Genomic DNA, 20,947 nt, shown 5'->3' with positions numbered 1-20,947 from the left:
TGGCCAAGGCCTGGAGCGTTGGTCTTAAGGGTGGACAGTTCCCTTGGCCAAGGAAGTCCCTCATATCTGATGTCGATAATGATGAGATCGTGACATGGCGCAAGGAATGGTTAGATCCATCCATGCAGTGCCATGTCTTCACCGCATATTCGCTAAGGGAGAGCTTGCGGCGACAGTGATTGGCAGCTTGTTCATGCGTGGCTTACCATATAGCGAGATTGAACGATATCAGAACCTGTATGAAGCAGGCCTCATCCTTGCGACGCCTGCGCTGTCTTGTCTCGTCCCTGTCGGGAGCTCGCAGGCGTTCAAGATCAACGTGATACTGAATCCAAGAGGCCAAATTCTTTGTTACGCATGGCCGGCATGTGGCTCATCCTCATGGCACCCTGGTCTGTGTCTCGACTTCGAGATCGACCTGCGCCGGAGAGAGCGAGAGAGAGAAAAGAGGAAGGGTTGGATTTTGTCAGAAGACATCCATGACACAGAAGGGCAGAAGGTGGGCCCAAAAACTGGCCGCCCACGAGCCCGGGGCAGGCTCGAGACGAGGCCTCAGATCTGCCAACAGACAATACGGACGTGCATAATCTGAATGTAGTGCGAGCCTGTGTATCAATCTCTTCGTTTGCTTTTGCCCCTCTTGGTTAGGATGACCGTTAACCAAACATTATGGTAACGGTCTGCTTCATGGACGCGGTCTATCTGATACTGACACTGCTGAGATCCCCCCCCCCCCCCCGTTGCCGATGTTGCGCTTCTGACGCTGTTCTGTTTTGTAGATGTCATTACAGGTCCATGCATGCATACTTCTTGGTAAGGAATACCCCTAGCCCATTACGTTACTTGCGTTGAGGCGCACGATATGGCTTGTGGCTCTTCACAACGGCGAAGTGTCTCGATCGTGCTTTGACTAAAGAAATATTTATGATTCAAAAACCCACACTTTTTGTAGAATGAGAATAGAAAGCCAGAGTGTCGGGTTCAAAACCTCGGGCTTCTGACAATTACCCGAGTCAAATCACGTTTCAGATTGCTGGAGGTCTCATCGACTCACCACATACGATTGTTTTCTCGGAGAACGTCAATGATAACAGCAACCAAGGCGCGAATGGCTTGCTTGTATTGCAAATCTCGAGCTCGTCTATATTAGCTTCTCTTGCTACTTGGTTTATGAAATGGGTCGAGCGGCGAACATCTGATTTGAATAAGAATCACTTCTGGTAAGGAGGAATCCATTTTCTGATTTTCGGGGAAAAAATATAGGTGCTCAACGTGGGTGCATAGTAACAAGAAGTAGCCCCCATGGCAGGTTGCGTCAACTCTTCAATTGAACTGCTACTCTATAGACGCGGCTCTCGAAATCCATCATAATGATTAATCATTGTGGTCAGTTTCCAGCTCTGTAGATGAGGCCGCCGCTCTCAGTCTGCTTCCAAAAGAGAGGCAGCCATAGCTGGGTGCGACAGTAAGGTGCTGAGAAACAGGATTCATTGGCCGGAGACGTGCAGCAGGATTTTCTCGCGAATCTGCGACAAGGGCCAGTACACGGCTAAGTACCGAGATTTGTCCCACTCCCTCAAGGGTCTGAGTGGCAGAAGAGACAGGCAACTTTGGTAGAGAGATCAACTAGCAGCCAGAGAGAACATTGGATCCTCCGCTAATATTATGCGCTTTCCATTAGTGCTCGACTTGCCCAGGTCGCAACTCCATGTTTCGTCCAACCTGAACTCTATCGCGCTTACGAGATGCATCATGCACGTCGTGAGGCGCTGGAGAAAAACAAAAGTAAAGAAGAGGAAGGGGGACGGGGGACGGGGGAGATCGCCTTAGCAGCACCCTGGACAACAACATTTCGGCTGTGCTAGGACGAGTCCAGTTCAGAGTGTAACCATCAGTGCACCGCCTCATAGCCCTGCGATCACACGGGTGAGAGGCAGGCAATTCGCTAGGCGAGCTGCTTTTTCTTCTTTTCTCTTCCTCAGTTGCCCCTTGCCCTTCTCATTTTTAGCGTCTCTTCTGTCCAATTTGCTACGAAAATCCTCTTTTGTGCGTCCCCAACGGATCGCTCGCCTCATATTCAGTGGACCCAGCCCACCGGGAGATCCTTCCACGGCGGAAGTGCAGGAGTCGGCTTCCAGCACATGTCCGTACGGGTACCGATCATGATCCAGTGGCTGGCCGACGCCCTGCTGCAGTCGAGCACAGAGCGGTTCCCAAATTCGAATGGGCCCGATGCAACTCGGACGGGGCGTTTGTCCGACCAGAAACAAGGCAGAGGAGAAGAATACTCGTAGGGCCCGACCCGGTGCCGCGCCAGAACTGCCAGCGAATAGACATTATCTTGGACACACGCTTCATTGAACAAGTGATGACTTCCCTGCCAAGTCTAACAAAGTCAAAGGTACTTTTTCAGAATGGGCACTGTACGGCCGTTAATTAGATCAATCAGTTTTCAAGGGGAGTTTTGGGTGAATCGGGTCTGAGGGCTCGTATCATGTATGCAAGCATGCCGCCCCATGTGCCTTGGGAGGGGTAAAGTCAAATCCTACTCGATGTGTGGCTTGTCTTCATGACCTTCTGTGCCATCCCGTTGGGACCGACCTCGGCATAGAGTGGCCAGAACGGCTCAGAGTCTCTACTTATCTTACGTCGGTGTGTAGACACGCGACACGATGATAGTACAGATCCTAAACGTCCACCGAGGTCTTACTTGCATGCTGTGGCTTCTGCTTGGCGTGAAAAGCTGCTGCACCTGATTTTTCTTTCATGCGCGCTAACTATGGTCTTTGCTACCATGGTAACATCTACTTACGCAAAAGAAAAGACAAAAGCACCAGCCTTGTATGGCGTGCTGTGTTGGGGGCCACGAAACTTGTTCTTGGGATGTTAGCATCGATGAGTAAGATGAGCTCCCCTTCGATGATCGGTGGGACAAATTGACCATGCTGCCGAACTAGTTATTATCTCGTCGCTTAGATAAAAGAATTGGATGAATGGCTTCCTTGTTTCTCTCTTCCTACTTCTCCCTCTTTCTTTCTCGTCGTGCTTCGTCATTTGGAAGAGAAAATTGGGGCTGTCAATGGGGCTGTCAGTGGCTGAGGTGGCTAACGCCTGAGGCAGATTGGAGTGAACGGCTCGATGAGAAAAAAAGCAAGTTGTCGCTTCAGGGACGAGTATCGTCATTTCAAGTCCGCTCACCTAGCGAGTATCGTTCTGCAGTCCCCACTCGCTAACATGCCGCATTAGCTTGGCCTCGGAAGTTATGGTTAGAGATGCTCACCGCTACGAAGGGAGCAGGACGCCGTCGTTCTGGTGGTAATCTCCCACCAGTCCCACTTTAGGGGGACGACATCCTGTTTCTGTATTTTTTCTTTCTCTCTCTCTTTCTGTCGGCCGAGGGTTTTCAAGTATAGTACTATTATCTCTCATAGTCGTTTTGAGTTAAGGGATTGCGGGCTCCAGGGCAAGCCCTCAGCCACCTGGCACCAAGCGTATGCATGGTAGCGGCCGTGAATAAGAGCCACCCATCGCACTGCTTCGCTTCGCATGGCGCTTGAGGACGCCGTACCTTGCACAATGCCTTCGTTTGATCTTCACTTTGTGAAACGAACGATTAATATTCAATTGTATTTGTGCTCCCTCGATCTATCTAACAAATGATCAGAATCTACCACTGGCAAAGCAGCCATATCATCTGTGTTAGTGATGTCGATGGCTAAACGTCCTCATAACCTTGGCTTCAACAATCATGGAATTTCGCCATGCAGCGGGTTGATACTTGAGCATACAGTCAGTATGCCATGATTCAATCTGTCTCTAATTGACTCTCTCTCTCTTCAGGTTGGGAGGCGGCACATCGCTCAAGGATAAAAACGGGTTCTGGATTTCAGTACTGCTGCAGCTCTCTGAGACCCAGATCTACGAGACGGATGCATACACCTCCCAAAGATGTTCATCTTTCTCAAGGTATTCATGTACCGTGGGGCCGGCACCTAGAGCCCACGATACCGTGATCGTTGGTTGTACTTGGTGACCACTCTCTGCAGCCAGCCGTCGTCCGTTGCACGCCATCTGGTACGAGTCACCCTCGCGCGGCGAGCGTGGGCTATCGATGCCCTCTGCGCGATGGGCCCCATTCATTACCTGGTGCAAGATCAACATCCACGAAGGCTTGTGCATCCGTAATTAGCGTCACACATGCTCATGAGGATGTACACTCCTCATCTTGTTGTCGAGCAGGCCCGATGTGGACCATAGTTGTGACACACCACCACCCTCCCTCTTGTAGTCGCTCCTAGTGCTTTGTCAAGGCTTCGTCAGGATGGGAAATCCAGCCCTGGTCGGATTATCTGTGATACAGTGCTTGTTATGACCAGGAGTGACGAGATTTCCAGGCTACTACTCCTTTTTTTTTGATATAAACTCTTGCTGCCGTGACTATCGATAACTTCTCTGATCTCTCTCTTGTTCTTCTCTCTTCTCTTGCTTATACATTGATACCCATACGCTCCTGTTTTAATTTCTTCTCAAATCGAAACATCCTCACCACCAAAGAACTTATGCACATCTTGTTTGTTTTCTTACTCGCTAGACAATATTCCTTGCCATTGACCCACGGATGCGACAGAAACACGACTATTCCTTGTCCGTTAATTACATCGACGTCAACGCTGCACCCGAGTCGTTTACTTATAAATTATCCTGACAATATTTGGAATACCTTTTGAGAGGCTCAGCCATTAGCAGCAGGTGGCTAAATCCTCTGGCGAGCGCCGACAGGTAATTTGGCTACCCACCTCTCCATTTATTTGTATTAGTCTATTTCCCAATTCATGCCCCCCCCGCCTTCCCCGGCAATTGAGAGACCGCGCTCCTAGGTCGAGTGTTTCGACGCCAATACTGGTATGATTCAGACCGAGTCAAAGTAGCCGCAGCGCCGCCCAAATGGATCAAGGGCGTCTACAGCGAACAACCACCTTATTTTTGAATGGAACGGTCTGGCTATTGCGGCACGAATCAGAGTAACATGTTGGGCATCAAAAAGACGAAGATTGCGACATCAGAGCCACAAAGTGGAGGACATGCAGACAAAGAAGGCTTGAGCTAGGGAAGAGAGAGAAATAAACATAAACATAGGGAAAACAAGGAAGTCAAAAAGAAAAGAGAAGGAGGGGGGGGGGGGTTGACGATACAAACAGCACCATGCAGATCGGACTGTACGCCCCAACAAGACTCGAAAACCTCTCGGCTGACCATCTCCATTTGCCAAATGTGCTCTAGATACAATATTCCCGTCCTTAAGAACAGACAAGAAAGAAAAAGAGAAGAAAAACAACGAGAAGGGAAAAGAGCAACAAAAGCTGAACGGGATCGAATCACGCTGCCCGGCGCTATAACATCTAAAAAAACCGGAGTAAGTTGTCAGTCTACAGTGTCCGTTTGTTCGCCGTTGAGACTTTACCCGCACCGCAACCGCTTTACGCTACGCTACTTTTACGTACCGTACCGTATGGGCCCCGGTCTGCCGCCAGCAATCCCGCCCTCGAAGCCATTCCTCTTGCAGGGCCAAAACACAGGGTTACAGCGAGATCGACGGTCGGGTGATCTGCACCTGGGGGCGGGCGCGCTGTGCCGGAGCATTTCTTGGGCGAACCAGCAGCTACCCTGGATTGGGTCCTGTGTCTGCCCTGCTCCTTTGGTTGGCTGCCTTTCCCTATTTCCATTAGTATGTGGATGTTCTTCGTCTCTCTCGTACGAGGTCACTGTACCTTTGAACGAGGAGGCGGGACATTACTACTTTGTGTGTGTGTGTGTGTGTGTGTGTGTGTGTCTGTGTGTTTTTGTACGGCGACTTGTGGGCCGGTGACCTTGGTTTTTTCTTTCTTGATTCGGGTGGGAAGAGAGAGAGAGAGAGAGAGTAATGGAGCCTGCAGCTGACGCGCGATGTCGACATATAGTTCCATCTCTCTCTCCATCTTTTTCTTTGCGCGTGCCGCCCGCGACATTCGAAACGGCCCGCCCTGCTGCAGGGCTTTTGGATCCTGTTCGGCGATTACTTTTGAGGGTGTCATCGCTCTGATCGTCCTTTGGTCTTGTTCCATCCAACCACCCCTCGGCCCTGGGGTTTTTTATTTTATTTTCTCATTTTTATTCTTTCCCTCTTTTCCTGCAAGGAAGATCTCGCATCTCGGAAGCCGGTTAGACCAGACCAGGGCAAATCTGATCCTTCGCGGTACTTGGGCCCCCCATCAGGGATCCGCTAATTCTATCTTATCCCACTACTTTTGGAAGGGGGAGGGGAGGTGAAAAACGAAAAGGTGAGTGACAAGAGAGAAAGTACAGTACACTGTAACCTTGAGAACCCACTTTGGAGCCCACCGTCCCCAGTCTTAGCCATCCCGTGGCCTCTTCCAGCTCCAAGGTCACGAGAGCCAATCATTGTACATCCTTTCCCGTTTTCTCTCCTCTCGATGCTTCAAGGCTCGTCCAAAGGTATACACTGTTACACACTGTGTTGTACGCGGTAGTACTACGTCCCTTTTTTTGTTCTCTTTTTTTTTTTTTTTTTTTTTTCTATTTTTTTTTTTTCCCTTGAATTCTTTCGTAAAAAATACTCCCTCCCCCATCCCAGTCCTATCCTATCCCATCAAGTCACCCGGGCTACAACTCAAAGTCACGGCAATTAATCATAAACTAGTACCCACTACGGTTAGTCTCCTGGACAGCTCTTATTTACTACTTGTTTGTAAGTCAAACCTGGTCCTTGTCCCCCTGTCCCGTGCCAAATTGCTGTACTATTCTTTTTTCTTCTTCTTATTCTTCTGCCCATTACCCAGACGTCCTCCTCTCTTCTGGTTTCAGCCTCCATCATACTATCCCTTGGGGCACCAGTGGCCCTGGGCCTTGTAATAGTAGCCTTGGCTTCATTCACGTTGTACACACTTCCTTGTTGTTGTAGTTGTTGGGAGGGGGAAGGGGGGAGGGGGTTCTTTTTTCTCTTCTTCTCCCTCCCCTGTCTCTATTTTGCTTGCCTACCTACCTACCTGGCAGTGGCTTGCATCCGTCAATCTCAAATGGCGGCACACACACATTACTTACCATGTACTTGCCTATACTTCATACCTACACTGACCTGATCTGATCCTCCTATGACGATTTCCCAACCATTCCCCCAACCTCTTCTTCTTCCCAACCCTTCGTCATCCCGGTCTGCTCCCAGACCCTCCCCCTCCCTCTCTCTAATTTTTTTTTCTTTTTTTCATGAAGACCCCAGAGCACACCCTACCCTATACAACTCCATGTCTCTCTTCTTTCTCTCTCTTTTTGCTGCTCTAGGGTCCATGACACTGCCGAAGCTCCACCGATTCTCTTTCAAGCCTGGCTCCCTCTTTGCGCTCTAGGTTCACACCGGGCTTGTCAGCCTGCCATTCTCCTCCCTCTCTCTATTTCCCCTTTCTTTCTTTCATTTTCTTTTACATAGAGGTACCCTGTGTATGTACGGTACTCTTCACCAGTCAACAAGTACATGCCATCCTCGTCCCCTATCTTCCCCCTCCCCGTACTTTGCACAGGTAGGGAGAGCTCTAGTACCGCCAGCTAGGGAGGAATGGCCAGGGCTGGACCGGTCATGTCTCTGATGTCCACGCGCTACACCTGTGCTCGTTGCCACTCCTTGGTCTGCCAGACCCCACTGGACGTAATCCGCACGTCGCGATCCGACCGTGTTGAGAAATGTACAGTGTCGTCCTTATTCCTCCCTTTCCTGCCCAGCCAAGGTTGTGTGCCACGCTTTCTTTCTTAGTCCCCTATTTTCCACCTCCCCTTGCCCAGAGAGGCCTCTCTCTTTTTCTTTCTCTCTCTATCTCTTGCGTATGTACTAAACGTACTAAGCATGCGCGACATACGTCTTACTTTTCTGAACCATCTCCATCTACTTACCCGTCTCTAATTCCTCACTTCACTCTTCTTTCACTCATCACCTTTTTTTTTTTTTTTTGGTGTCTCCCCTTCTTTCCTTTCCCCAGAGAAACTTCATCCTCCATTCTTTCTTGTCGAACGTGGTGTTTCGACCTTGTCTCGTATAATTATTCTTCCTTTTCGGCGTTTCCTCCCCCCCCCTTCTTCCGCATCCGTCTTTGTTTCCCTCACCCCCACCATCCCAGGCATTTTCTGCCCCCCCCCCCCCGTTCTCTCTCGATCATTGCGGGTTCTCGGACAAGACGCGGATGAACTGTCCACGGCTACCCGCTGTAGTTCGAAGCCTGGCCACCACGGAGTTTTCTTTGATGATTGCAGCAGTTCCTGCCATGACACTCGCCCATGCGAACACGTTCGGGAAAGCCGCATGAGACCGAATCTTCCTGGGGGCTCCACACTTGAATCGAGCTCTACGTCTCTCTCTGCTTGTCGTCCACTTACAGCTCAACTTGGTGGTAGTATCAGGCTGGCTCTGTGTCTCTTAGCCCAGAATTTCTGGTCTCGACCATATCAAAAACAAATTTTATATTAAAAAAAAAAACCCTCTCATTCAAGGTAAGTTATCAAATCTATCTCAAGAAAAGGAGAATGGAACACATCTACCCAAAATTCAGCCTCCTCCTGTTTTTCTTCTCTCTCTTTTTCTCTCTGTCGAGAGATCAAGTGCAGCAGGAAATTCTACCTGCGGCCAATCATGTCACCTGTCGATCTTTGGTGGCGTGGTTGGCAAGTCGCACAGTAGTAGTCCTGATCCCTCATCCCTTCCTCGCAAAGAACCAACCCCCTCCATGGAGACCACCATATCATGCAGCATGTGCTGACCGACTTTTTTCCCTTACTTTCCTTCTTCTTCTCAACAGGTCAGTGACATGTGTGGTCTCATATTTTCCTCCTTTGATGATTCCCATTGCTTTCAACAAAGCTACGAGCCAGTTTGGAATTGCATCATCCTACTGCCGAGACCCTTCACTCCCAGCTCATCTTGGGAATGTTGAATGCCTTTTTTTCGGTTTAAAGGCCGACGGTTGGGGGACAGAACCTCTGTCTGAGTCTTGTGCTGCAGATACACCGGTCAAAGACCTCTGGGCCGGGTCTTAAGCTGGCAGTTGGCCCCCTTCTAACCCCCCCCCTTTCAAGTTTCTTCCCCCTCTCTCTAAAAAGTCACACACACAAGCACACGCACACACATACACACGACCGGAATGGGGCAGACATATCACATTTTCACATGCCGTTGCGAGATTCTTTTGTTTGATGAGATACGATAGTTCACCATCCGAGCCAAAGAATTCGATCATCAGGGCATGCATAAACATTCATAAACCCACTGCTCGATTCTGAGGTCACACAAACTCCTCACCCCCTCCCCCCTCCCTCTTTCCCGCCTACTCCAAAGATTTCTCATCACACACTTGTGGTAGTGTGATTTTCCTGGGGTGGCTTGCCCCGAGGTGGGAGTGACAAAAAAGCAAAAAGTGGCTACGGCGTTCAGCTCTTTGCTTCAGCCTCCTCCCTTGCGTCGATCTCCCACACCACCCCTTCAAACACCCCCCCCCCTCTCCCCCCACAATAAAAGGAAGAGGAAAGAGAGAAAAAGAGGAAGGTAGCTTCCCAGGTCAGCATTATAACAGGAGGAGGAGAGGAAGAGCAAGGGGCCTGATTGATCAGAGACATCTTCCTGTCACTGGGGTTTAATCAAGATCAGATCGGACAGGTCAAGCTTACACACTTGCATCACACGCAGGACTCCATCCATCCGACCTCGCCGTACCATTTACCGCCATATCATACCATCTTGGCATTTACTCTTAACTCTTACTACCTTACTACTTACTACCCTACCACCCTTCTTTCTTACCTACTCTTTCTGTCCCTTCTTCTTCTTACTCTCCCTACTCTGCTCCCCCCATACTACCCTGACGGTATTCTTTTACCCGCCATCACGGTTCACCTCCTTCTTCCTGAAACAGCCGTGTCTAGCAGCTCTGACCTCATCTGCTACAACCTTCAATCCTCTCTTCCTATCAATCAACCAATCTGCCAAACCAATCCAACCACCGATCCATCTGTCCTTTTTCTTGCTTTACTGGCACACCCTGCGAACGACGGCCTGAATGTCTGCTCTCAAGCTGGACCAGCCATTGTACAAACTGTTTGAGGTAAGTGTGACAGAACCGTTGCCCTGTCCTGAACCCCCCTCCCCCCCGTAGCCCTGCAAGCCCACCCCTCCATCTTTAAAGATATTATGATGCGATGTAATTTATCTTTCTGTATATTCCGAAACCGCTACTCAATGGCTGCAAACTCCAATTCTGTCTATCCATTCTCAGCTTGATTCGTCCATTTTCTTTCTTGTCCTCTCTGTCTTTTTTTTTTTTTTTCCTTTCCCTTTTTCTCTTGACTATGTTTTCCCCTCCTTTTCTTGCTTGGATTTTGGGCTGACAATTTGGACAAATGCAAAACAGCCGGGATATCATCCGCAACGGCCAATCATTGTCGATTCCGAGGCCCTCGAATCACCAGATACCGTGACTCTTCGGTACGAAGAGGAGGCAGCAGCTCGTGCCAACGGCGGAGAGGGGGACCTGCGAGGTGGCTCGTCCCCGGACCTCCTGCCTATGGCGGCATACAAGCCTCATCCGCCCCAAATGCACGGTGAGAGCTCCCATTGTGTTGTGTTTGTTGTGTCTTTTCCTTGGCAATTCTTTTCTGTATACCATTTGCTTGTTTATAAACTTTCCAGAATTTTGTAAACAAGATCTCGCAAGGTTTCCTCTTTCTTGGTTTTTTTTTCCCCCCTAAAAAAGAAAAAAAGAAGAAAGAAAAGAAAAACCCTTTCCTGAGTGTTTTATGAATTTTGGATTAATTTGTTCTTCTTTTTTTCGCCAACTTCACAGGGTTTCCAGAGTCTTCGTATGGCCAGTACAGTCCCCAGACCCTCCCGCAGGGCAGCCTTCAGCAGCAGACAGAAAATGCGGCCTCACAGATGAACCAGCTGGCCTACGTGGCCAACAACGCAGCAGCGGTCGCGGCCAACAGCCACCACCAGAGTCCCTACAGCTTCAGCCTCTCCTCCTCGTCGTCAGGCTTCTCGTCTCAGGGGCTCACACAGCCCAGCGCAGGGCCCAGCGGCACCAAAGTCTCGCTGCGCATCTCAGGCCAGTACGATCTCCTGTCTCTGACGACGACGACACCCTTTGCCTGGGTTCTCTTTGGCGATGCGCCCCAAAAGACACCAGCGCAGATCCTCAAGGAGTCACAGGATGCTGGTGGGGGCTGTACGTACTGCGTGACGGCGGAGGCACCGCCGTTCATGGTGACGGGGTGGCAGACGACAACGCGGGTGCCGCTGACGGTGGTGATTGAGAGCCCAGACGGGAACGAGCTCGCACGGGTCGGGTCGGCGGGGTCCTTTACATATACAGACGCGGGAGGCGAAGCAGCAGTATCAAGTGGTGGTGGTGGTGGAGCGGCAGGAGAGAGGAACAGTCCACATGACGAGTCCATCACGCGGAGGAGTGCGACCCGGAGTCCGCCGTCACATGAGCACGAGGCGTCTGTTCTTCAGGTCAACAGTCCTCCTCCGTCACTGACCGTCCGCACGAGCGCCACCACCAGCCCTACCACGACTGAACATCTTCCCGGAGCACATGAGCTGGCGGGTCACCGTCAACATCATCATCACCATCACCAGCAGCAGCAGCAGCATCACCACCAACAACATCACGATGTCGACATTGCTGCCGCTGCCGCTGTGGACCCTTCTACAAATACTTATGGCTATCCTCCCCCTCCTTCAGCTGTGGCCTCGGCTGGAGGGTCCCAGTTGCAGGTGAATCCTGTCCAGTCGACGACAACGACGACAAATTTCGGGACTGCCGCAGGATACGGCCAGAGTAATGACACGATGCTTCACGCCTACCGCACCTCCAACAACTATGCGCACCACCATAACCCTTCCCATCACCACCCCTACCACCAGAGGAGCCCTACCTCGCTGCGCTCGCCCCATCACTTCTCGGGAGGAGCAGGAGGAGGCTGGGGCGGCTATGGCGGAGGTGGCATCCTCGATGGTGGTCGAAGCGCAGGATACTCCTCCTCCTCCTCCTCCTCTGCTGTTGCTGCAGCCGCCGCCGCCGCCGCCGCCGCCGCTGCTCACCATCATCAACATCATCACACCTCCATCACGAGGCCGAGCCTGACGCCCTCTTTGCCCATGCCCAGCGGCGGACCACCGACCCTTGTGCGCACGACAAGTCTTCCTCAGAGCGGTTCAGGACTTGGGCTTGGTGGATCGGGCTACCCACCCTTTGCGACGCACCACAAGGCCGTCCTGAATATCCAGGGCAACCTGGAGACCATGGCCACCAGCTGGACAGAGGAGGAGTGGGAGAACAAGAGGCGGATCGTCATGTTCAAGAGGTCTCAGAACGGCAACAGGCTGAACGCGACGTTCCGCGCGGTCCCCGTCAACGATCGGCCCCCCAACAACATTTACATCAGCTGCATCTGGTGGGAGGAGAAGCAGGACTGTTTTGTCACCTCGGTGGACACGATTCACCTGCTGGAACAGCTCGTCGCGGCCCCCAACAGGTTCACGGTCGAGGAAAAGAACCGCATCCGGCGCAACCTCGAAGGGTTCAAGCCCCTGACGGTCAGCAAGGCAAAGGCAGAGTCGGAGGACTTCTTCAAGATCATCATGGGGTTTGGGAACCCCAAGCCTAGGAACATCGAGAAGGACGTCAAGGTGTTCCCCTGGAAGATCCTAGCCCCGGCCCTCAAGAAGATCATCTCAAAGTACAGCGCCTCGCCCTCGTCCACCATCTCGCACCAGTCCATGATCACCACAAGCAACAACCCTTCCTCGCAGTCCAACCACACGGCCAACAACACAAGTCTACTGACGCCCGTCAGCGTCGGTACAACCTACGGCGTGCCGCCACCACCAACCCCGACCACAGGAAGTACTGCAGAAGGCTACATGAGCAGCGCAGGCCTGTCGCACCACGGCTCCATTTCAGATACCATCCCTTCGCCTCGCTCGCTGACAGGGGCCATGCACTCGTCGTGGCGTGACGTGAGCACCCGTGCCATGTCGCCCACAGGAGGAGGCGGAGGAGGTATCATCAAGACGGCCTCGCCCAACCCCAGCTCGGCACTCCGCTTATCTGCCATCCCTGCCACGACATATGACCCCACAAGATCCTCGCAGCAGCAGCAGCAGCAGCAGCAGCAGCAGCAGCAGCAGCAGCAGCAGCAGGGTGGCCTTGGGGGTGGCCACTACAGCATGTCGACGGCGCAGGGTACAACAAGCCATCATCAACAGCAGGCACAGGCTCAGGCGGCTGCTCAGGCGGCGGCTGCTGCTGGCAGGTGGGAGTACAGTATGAATTCCATATCTGACACGACTGGTACTTATGGTACTTCTCGTGGTGGAGGGTATGATTATGGATACGGGGATGTGGCCAGCCAGAGGGCATGAGATCAAATCAGGAGGAGGAGGAGGAGGAGGAGGAGGAGGAGGAGAAGGAGGCAAGGGTTGTAAAGGACAAGGAGGGGGGAACAAGGGGGAGGGGGTCAAGGTGGAGAGACCACACACATAGAAAGAAGAGTGGGCAAGAACAACGACAGCAACAACAACAATAGGTGGTTAGAAAGTTACTTCTGGCGTTGCTGGGGATTCAAAGGGGCGGGAGGTTTTGGAGGAGGGTGGGAGGGGGGGGGGGGAGACAGGACATGGTGATGGGTGTAATTTTTTTTTTGCTCTTTTTCCCTTTTTCTTTTTCTTCTCTATTTTGGGGGTTTAAGGAAGTGTAACAAGTGAAATGATAGAGTGAAGGGGCAGGGAGATGAAAGGCAACATACGGGAACACGAAGAGGCGAAACTTTTGACAGAGATACCTACCTAACGTAGTACGTACCTTGATGTTTGGATTGATCAATATTCACATAGTAATGAGTATAGGAACGAGATTACTTTCTTCAAAAAAATTCTGAGACGGTTGTTCGTTTTGTGTTATAGTGCATCTTGACAAGGCAATATTTATGCAGTTCTAGAAATCATTTATGATGAATTATTATTACCTCATGTAGCAAATAAGATGAAAGACAGGACAGGACAGGATTGCAGAACGTACCCTCTCTTTCCTTATTCCTTATCTCTTTTCATGTCACCCTCCCTCCATAAGTACCAAGTACTTTTCGACAGTGATAAAAACACGATGGAGTCATAGAGAGCGAAGCGCGCCAGCCGAGCAACAGCACGCCTCCTTCCTGCAGGGTCCGACTTTTTGATGTCAGGTCCGCCACACGGCGACGCAAGTCAAGCGTTTGATCAAGTCGAGAGAGAAAGAGATAGAAGACGAAAGAAGAAAGAAGAAAAATTCCTGTCTTTTGACTGCGACGGACCAGCCCAGCTAACCCGAGCCCCTGGCAGCGAACAGGCTGCGTGATACAAGTCACCCATCCTGTGAGAAGGGAGGGGGGCTGTGACCAATGTCATGCCCACCCTTCTCTCTCTCTCTCTCTCTCTCTCTTTTTCTTTTCTGGTTGCCTTGCCCTTTTCTTTTCTTTCTTTTCTCTGTACATCAAGTAATTAACATATATCTGCGACATACGCACACACTCCCTCCCCCTCGTATAGCCAAGTACTTTACCAGTGATAATTTACATACTACACCCCTCTGTCGACATATTGTCTCCCGAAAGCGCACTTTCACGCACGCACGCACGCACACACAGACCAAAGTACACACAACGGTCGTTTGAAGTGTGTGCGTCTGTGGGGTGGGTGGATCTCCTTTTCGTCCCGATGCAAGTCCAGGGCAAGGGGCCCCGTCATGTGGGTGTTTGTAACCAATCGTCTCTTTCTCCCCACCTCCTCTACAAACGCCCCTAGGCTCCATCCGAAGCTCCGTTCGTTCGCAGACGGGTCAGTCGACCTAGGGACGGGGCGCACCTAGTGACACACGCAAAAAAGGTCTCGACTATAGATAAAGAAGTCAGCGCGAGAAAAAGATACCTTAGTCGAGACACGGGGAAAAAGAAAAAGAAAGAGACATGGACACATTGCTTGGACCTCCCCCTTGGCCAAGAAGACACTTTTGAATGTCATATCGACACTTTCCAGATGGTAATCAGATCGAGTCTAGAGTAAAGATGGTAACATGTTCGTCTTTGTTTTCAGTGCAGACCATTGGTCGTATCCCCACACAAGTTGCACAAGGGTCTGGGCAGATGGACAACATGCATACCTGGTACTATGTATATATTCTCGCCTGGCCACCCGCCAGATCTCCAAGCCGTACCACTCTCAATCTGGGGAGAACAATCTCGCCATCATCCGTCCACCTTCTCCATCGATACCATGGTAACTTTAACGCAAATCTCTGGACCCCACCTGTTATCTCTCTGGTTCCTTTTTTTTTTAAAAAAAAAAATTAAGTCAATAAAATTGTTGCCGCCCGTTGGTTAGGTTATTATATACACAACAATAAAAACAAAAAGGAAATGTGGGTTCCGCCACGGCGTTTAATCGGGATACGGGCTTTTACTCAATCACTACATGGGATGTTCCCCGTGCTACAAACTGGAGGAGGTACTCAGCATGCATGACGCATCTCGTATACGTCACCTGTGCGGAAATCTCAGCTCCATCTTCCATTTCTCTTCCCTCGCTATCTTTGCCTTTTTGTATCTGTTATACTGTGTACTTTCCTTTTCCATTCCTACTTCCCTATCTCGTGTTTTGTCCCAAATCTGAGCTGTCTACGGAACGCTGTCATTAGGGCGCAAAAGATGACCCTCATGATATTTTCTCTCTCTGTTCTACCTCGGAATGTCACACAAGCCCGGTCAGCAAGCCCCCTCCACGGTCTGCTGACAGCCCTGCTGTGCTTTAAAGAACCAGAAGGAAAAGAAGAAGAAAAAGAACTCGCAAACAAAACATGACCTAGCACTTTTCATGAAGTCACCCACCCACCCCACCCTCTTTTTTCCAAAGTTCCCCACCACCCTTTCCTTGGCTCATCTGCACACCCGTCTCACGCGGAATGCTTGCCTTATCCCTGCTGCCGCTGCTGAAGAGGTCGGCTAGGATGGATCTCGCTATTGAGAACTGGTGGGAGGGGGAGGGGGGGGAGGGAACAAAACATCGTTTGCTTATTACCGTGCGCGGAGGACGGACCCCCATGTGTCCAGGACGCCTCCTGCGCACTGTCGAATCAGATGACCTGGTTGCATGTGAGGTGATAGATGATGAGTGAGAATGTTAGCATAGCCCACCACCAAAATCCACTTTTGAAACTTGGCTGTGCGTGCCGGGTCTGGAACAACCCCCCGTCTGAGGATCAACAGATGTAGACATGGTTGCTTGCTTGGCCTGATTGGCTCGTCACGATGTAACCTACTTGCATGACGAGTGTCGTGCGTGATATATCACGATCGGCTGGCTGCAGGAAATGGACGGGGTGGGGTTGACAGGTGGTCCCTGCTTGCCTGCGTGCGTGCCATTAGAAGTATCGATGTGATAGAAACAGTGTGTGTTGGATTTGTAGTCTTTCCAGAGAATAAAAACGTTCTTCCCTGTGACGGGTGCTTTACGAGGGTATGAGCCGTTGTGGAGGCGCGATAAGTCCTGTCCACCGTAATACCTCATAGATTTGTGGTTGCCTGGGCGTCCAGCCTGGCGACACCTTCAAACCCTCAGATGATGCTGTCGTTGGGATCTGAACACAACTCATGAGTCACAGCGGTGGCTGTGAAGTCCTGACAGATACCCACATGCGTCACCTTTGCCCCTTGCTCATGTGAACCCGAGACTGTGATTGCATGCAAGGCGGGCTTGTTCTTTATCTCAAGGCTCGCTTCCTCCGGCTTCTCCAAGCCGGTCAATGCGATGCTACAGTGCCATGATCTACCTTGGCAATCCACCTGTACAGCTCTACATTTGCTGCCACACAGGAGAAAGAGGAGAAGGAAAAAGCTTATGCACTGGGCCACCTGTTAGTTCTTCGTATAGAAAGCGACATGTATCTGTGAAGTACTGCTGCGGTAGCAACAATTTTTCCAAGTTTTCAAGTTTTCTAGATGTGGTTTAGATTACGGCGTAAGGTGCTGAGCGAATTCTACAGGCCTGCGAAGGTGTTAACCGGGTACTCGGGCGCATAGAGTAGGAAATAAGGAGGAAGCTCACTGGATCCTGTCGATAGGATAAGTTAGGATGAGGTAATTAGGACAAAATTTGTCTCCTATCGTTGATGACAGTCAACTTGGTTGATACAAAGCTCATGATTATACTTGAATCATAAGAGTCGGTACACTTTAAAAAGAAAATAGCTTGACGTCCTAAGCATATGCCGCAGTGCACAGAACTCTATCGTGTCCAGGCCTACATAAGGGGAGGGCGCCGACAACAGCTTTTAGACATAATACAACATTGCCAACGCCATCTCATCGCACCAGAACACTACATGTAGAGCCGTTTTCGTTCTAACTTGGACGCCGTAGACTGATATGGAAAGGTAGCTTACTTAAGTACAACTCATCATAGTCGACATTATCATAGAAAAGCTTCCTGTAAATATGCCTGGTGTGTCAGACCTACTCTTATACCTTTCCCCTCAGTATTTGAGTTTACTTAATTCCCCAGGTCCGGAAAAGTCCTCGTCTTTCGATTCATTGAGTTGATCCTAAATTGTTTAGAGTAATTAATATAGACTTCATGTTAGGAAGGCAAAGTCGCTGTTCATTCATGAATGTCTCGGCAATTTCAGCCTCAGTGATACATCCAGAATCCCACCTGTAGGGCGCGGTCCCCTAAAATCTCTAAGAAACACCTTATATGACTCGTAATCTGTCGAAGATAGAAGGTTCCGGTGCGAGGTCTACTCGACGACATTCAGGCGGTATAATACTATTTACTTCCCATGAGTCCTCGGCATAGACTTGAAGATGCCAGGTTTTCATCACCGAATAATACAACGATCAAAGTGTGACAATATATCCCCCTCGATCATTTTCCAAATAGGATCGCAATGTGCAACTGTCCAACATCTTGCCTGCTGCCACCAATCTCCCCAGATTTCATGGCACCAACTGTGTGACATCTCGGGTCCATAGGGTGACCTACGACGCTGTCCTGCAATAGCTCAAGGATTTGAAGAAATTGTTTCTGTCTCCATACATGTATTTATTCAAAGTAATGGGCTAAATTTCCCGTGAGTTGCCCTGTGCGCGTGGCAATCCCAAAGAAATCATCAAAGCCGGTCACTGTGTAATGGACGACGAAGACAGAGTTCCCATTTTGAGCATTGCTGGCACTGGAGGTACCTATGTCTTCTGTGGCCACTTTAAATTCAATGACATGACCCAGAGTTAAGTACTCAACCTGGGCATAAGATCCAGAAGGCTAGTGATGACACATGGGTTGGATCATGGAGGAAAGTGCGGTCCTCGTGATGCAATTATTTCTCAATCGTCTCTCGCTCTTTTCTAGTCTTGAACCTAGTCATATGTTTGGAACTTGATCACGAGGTCTTACATGATCTTCATGTAGACTGTGACATTAGTATGTGAAACGAAGCTTTCATACGAGTGGCTACATACTAACAACCGTCACACTGGTGTCGATGGAAGATGAGGTGTCCTTCGAAACGCCATCGGTAAAAATTGGTTTGGCCATAGGAAAGAGACGGAACCTCGAGGTTGCTCCAGCCAATATGGAATCATTGCATTTGGTTGCTGACATACGATATGTATCAGTGTAGGAAAGAGCGTAATATGGACGTTCTTCACGCACATGGTTGAGAGGAATTATCAGGGTAGGAGCGGATCCGATGACATGATAATGGCAGTGTATCGTACCAGGACAGAATTCTGAAGAAATTACCAGATCATGCACCGAAAAGCTCACTCAAGTGCACCTCCGTGTGAGTCTGACCGTCTACGCAGCTATATAGGCCACAGCCGTTTCCAGTCAGCTGGGAGTGGTCACTCTTTTTAGCTGTCGCATAACCTCTCTATCTTCTCAGCGGAATCCGAAACGATGCTATGGAAAGAAAGATACTTGAGTAACAGAAGGATGGTCATCTCCATGCAAGCTATCAATGTCGTGGTCGGTTGAAAGATAGTCGGCTGAGCATCAACATAACAAGTTTACGAGCACTATAATTGGCCAGCATGAATACTGCCATGGAACCAGAGGCCGAGGAGATTGGTTCTAATTCTTCTTATTTTTCTTCTCTTTCAGATGCTGCTATTGCTTTCGATTCGTGATAACACTAATTGAGAGTCAAGACTTCCATCATATCTCGGCACTGTCATACCGACTGATAGCAGATGTCAGTGATGTCTCTGGTCAATAGTGCTTGAATTATGTTAATGAATCTGCAATTGGCCTCACACATATCCGAACAAAAGCGCTTTCCATGGCTGTTCAGTCTGCACAGATTGCACAAGCTGAAAACAAGAATGCTTCCTTCAGGTGACTGAGAATGGTTCTGCTGGGTGATGAGAGGCCTGGCAGAAGTCCATCATGGCTTCGGAAAAGGAGAGCCTTTTCATCAAAACGAGCTGATCTGTCCCCACAGGTCACCAAATTTGGACCATCGCACTACTATCCTCTCAGTTGATGGCGAGATGCTGAAGACATCTGGAGAGATGCATCCATCCGGATCGCAGTATCTGTATCAAGAAATTGGAACCTATACAGAACCCCCTCCTCTGGAGTTCCTATATCCCAGGCTCCATGGTGCTCCTTGCTGATCGGATATTTAAAATTGAAAAGACACCAATAATATAAGAGATCGCAGGCCGGCTGGAATCATCAAATCAAACTTACTTGGATTTCATTCATGAGAGATAATTTCTCATCTTAGTCCATCGGGGCTCGCCAATCTTGAGGTTTTCATCCCTTGCGAAGCGACAATTCTGCGCATAGCCATCTCACCAATCATTCACTGATGACAGTACCATACCAGAATAAGGTTCTATCTCGGCTTTCTGGTACGTGCCTGTATCACACCTTGGCGGTACGCTTGGTCGGAGACCTTCCCTCCAAAGGGTTCCGACCCGTGAACATGCCGACATTATCGAGAACATGCATGAATTAGGCTATTGCCGACCGACCAGTCAGCGTTCAGACATCTGTTCTCGAACAGAAATTGCTATTGACGGTGAAATTGTCACTGCTCGTGCCGCCGCCTCAAGAATGTGTGTTGTAATAATGGCAATCGTCAGCAGTAGTTGTGACATGGCAACATTCGAGAAGCAACGTTACGTTGCACGCAAAAATAGGAAGGGCGTGGTAGCTTTGCCTGACTACCTGCTTAGGTCGCCTGGGTCAATCTCGGGTGTGGGAGCCGCCGGAGACCGTGGGTTTTCTCGGTCGAAAACGTCCTGGTTGGGCCAGGTGGACGTGAGAAGGGGGGAAAAATAGATATCACAAAGTGACTACAGAGGAAATTGTCCTTGTTGGTGTCAGGTCGGGATGGTCTGGTGATGGCGCAGAAGACATCTGGGCTGGCAGACGGCCGCGTAATCTTGGCCCTGCCGTGAGATTTTATGATTTTTGAGTCGTGTCAAGAACATTTGGGTTGTTGCAATCACTTAATTGTTCCAGTCCAAGATGGCTGCAATGTGTGGCATATGACCGGTTCATATGTGGTCTCCCTTGGCCGTGGCAACCTGTCGTGTCAGGCAGTCGGGAAAAGTCACATGTGAGAAAATGTGATTGTTTAACCCAGGTTCTTAAAAGGCTTGAGGCTACCCGCTGAGCCGCCTAATTTGCCCAGGAGGCTTGTCAGCGATGAGACCAGAATGCCCACCATTTAGCCGGATGAGGAAGCCATGTATGTAAGGGGTCGTCGTCAGCACGGTAGCAGCCGAATGGGAGTTGCGTCCGCTGTCAGGGGGGAAAACAGATAATGTGGCCTAGACCCTGCACGTGAGATATGGCACAGCTGATCGATCT

The 20,947-nt window shown here is 50.2% G+C and overlaps 1 protein-coding gene across 1 annotated transcript; it reads left to right on the top strand.

Moving 5' to 3' along the window:
* Positions 1-12,193: 12,193 nt before the first annotated feature.
* Positions 12,194-12,778, top strand: M406DRAFT_255013 (uncharacterized protein; the record flags this gene model as incomplete). The annotated part of the gene is made up of 1 exon (XM_040917004.1): positions 12,194-12,778. A coding segment is annotated over one exon (585 nt), but the record flags the coding sequence as incomplete, so codon positions are not given.
* Positions 12,779-20,947: the final 8,169 nt, after the last annotated feature.

The sequence above is a fragment of the Cryphonectria parasitica genome (assembly GCF_011745365.1).
Source record: "Cryphonectria parasitica EP155 unplaced genomic scaffold M406scaffold_3, whole genome shotgun sequence".
NCBI lineage: Eukaryota > Fungi > Ascomycota > Sordariomycetes > Diaporthales > Cryphonectriaceae > Cryphonectria > Cryphonectria parasitica.
This window is presented reverse-complemented; position numbering and strand designations above follow the sequence as displayed.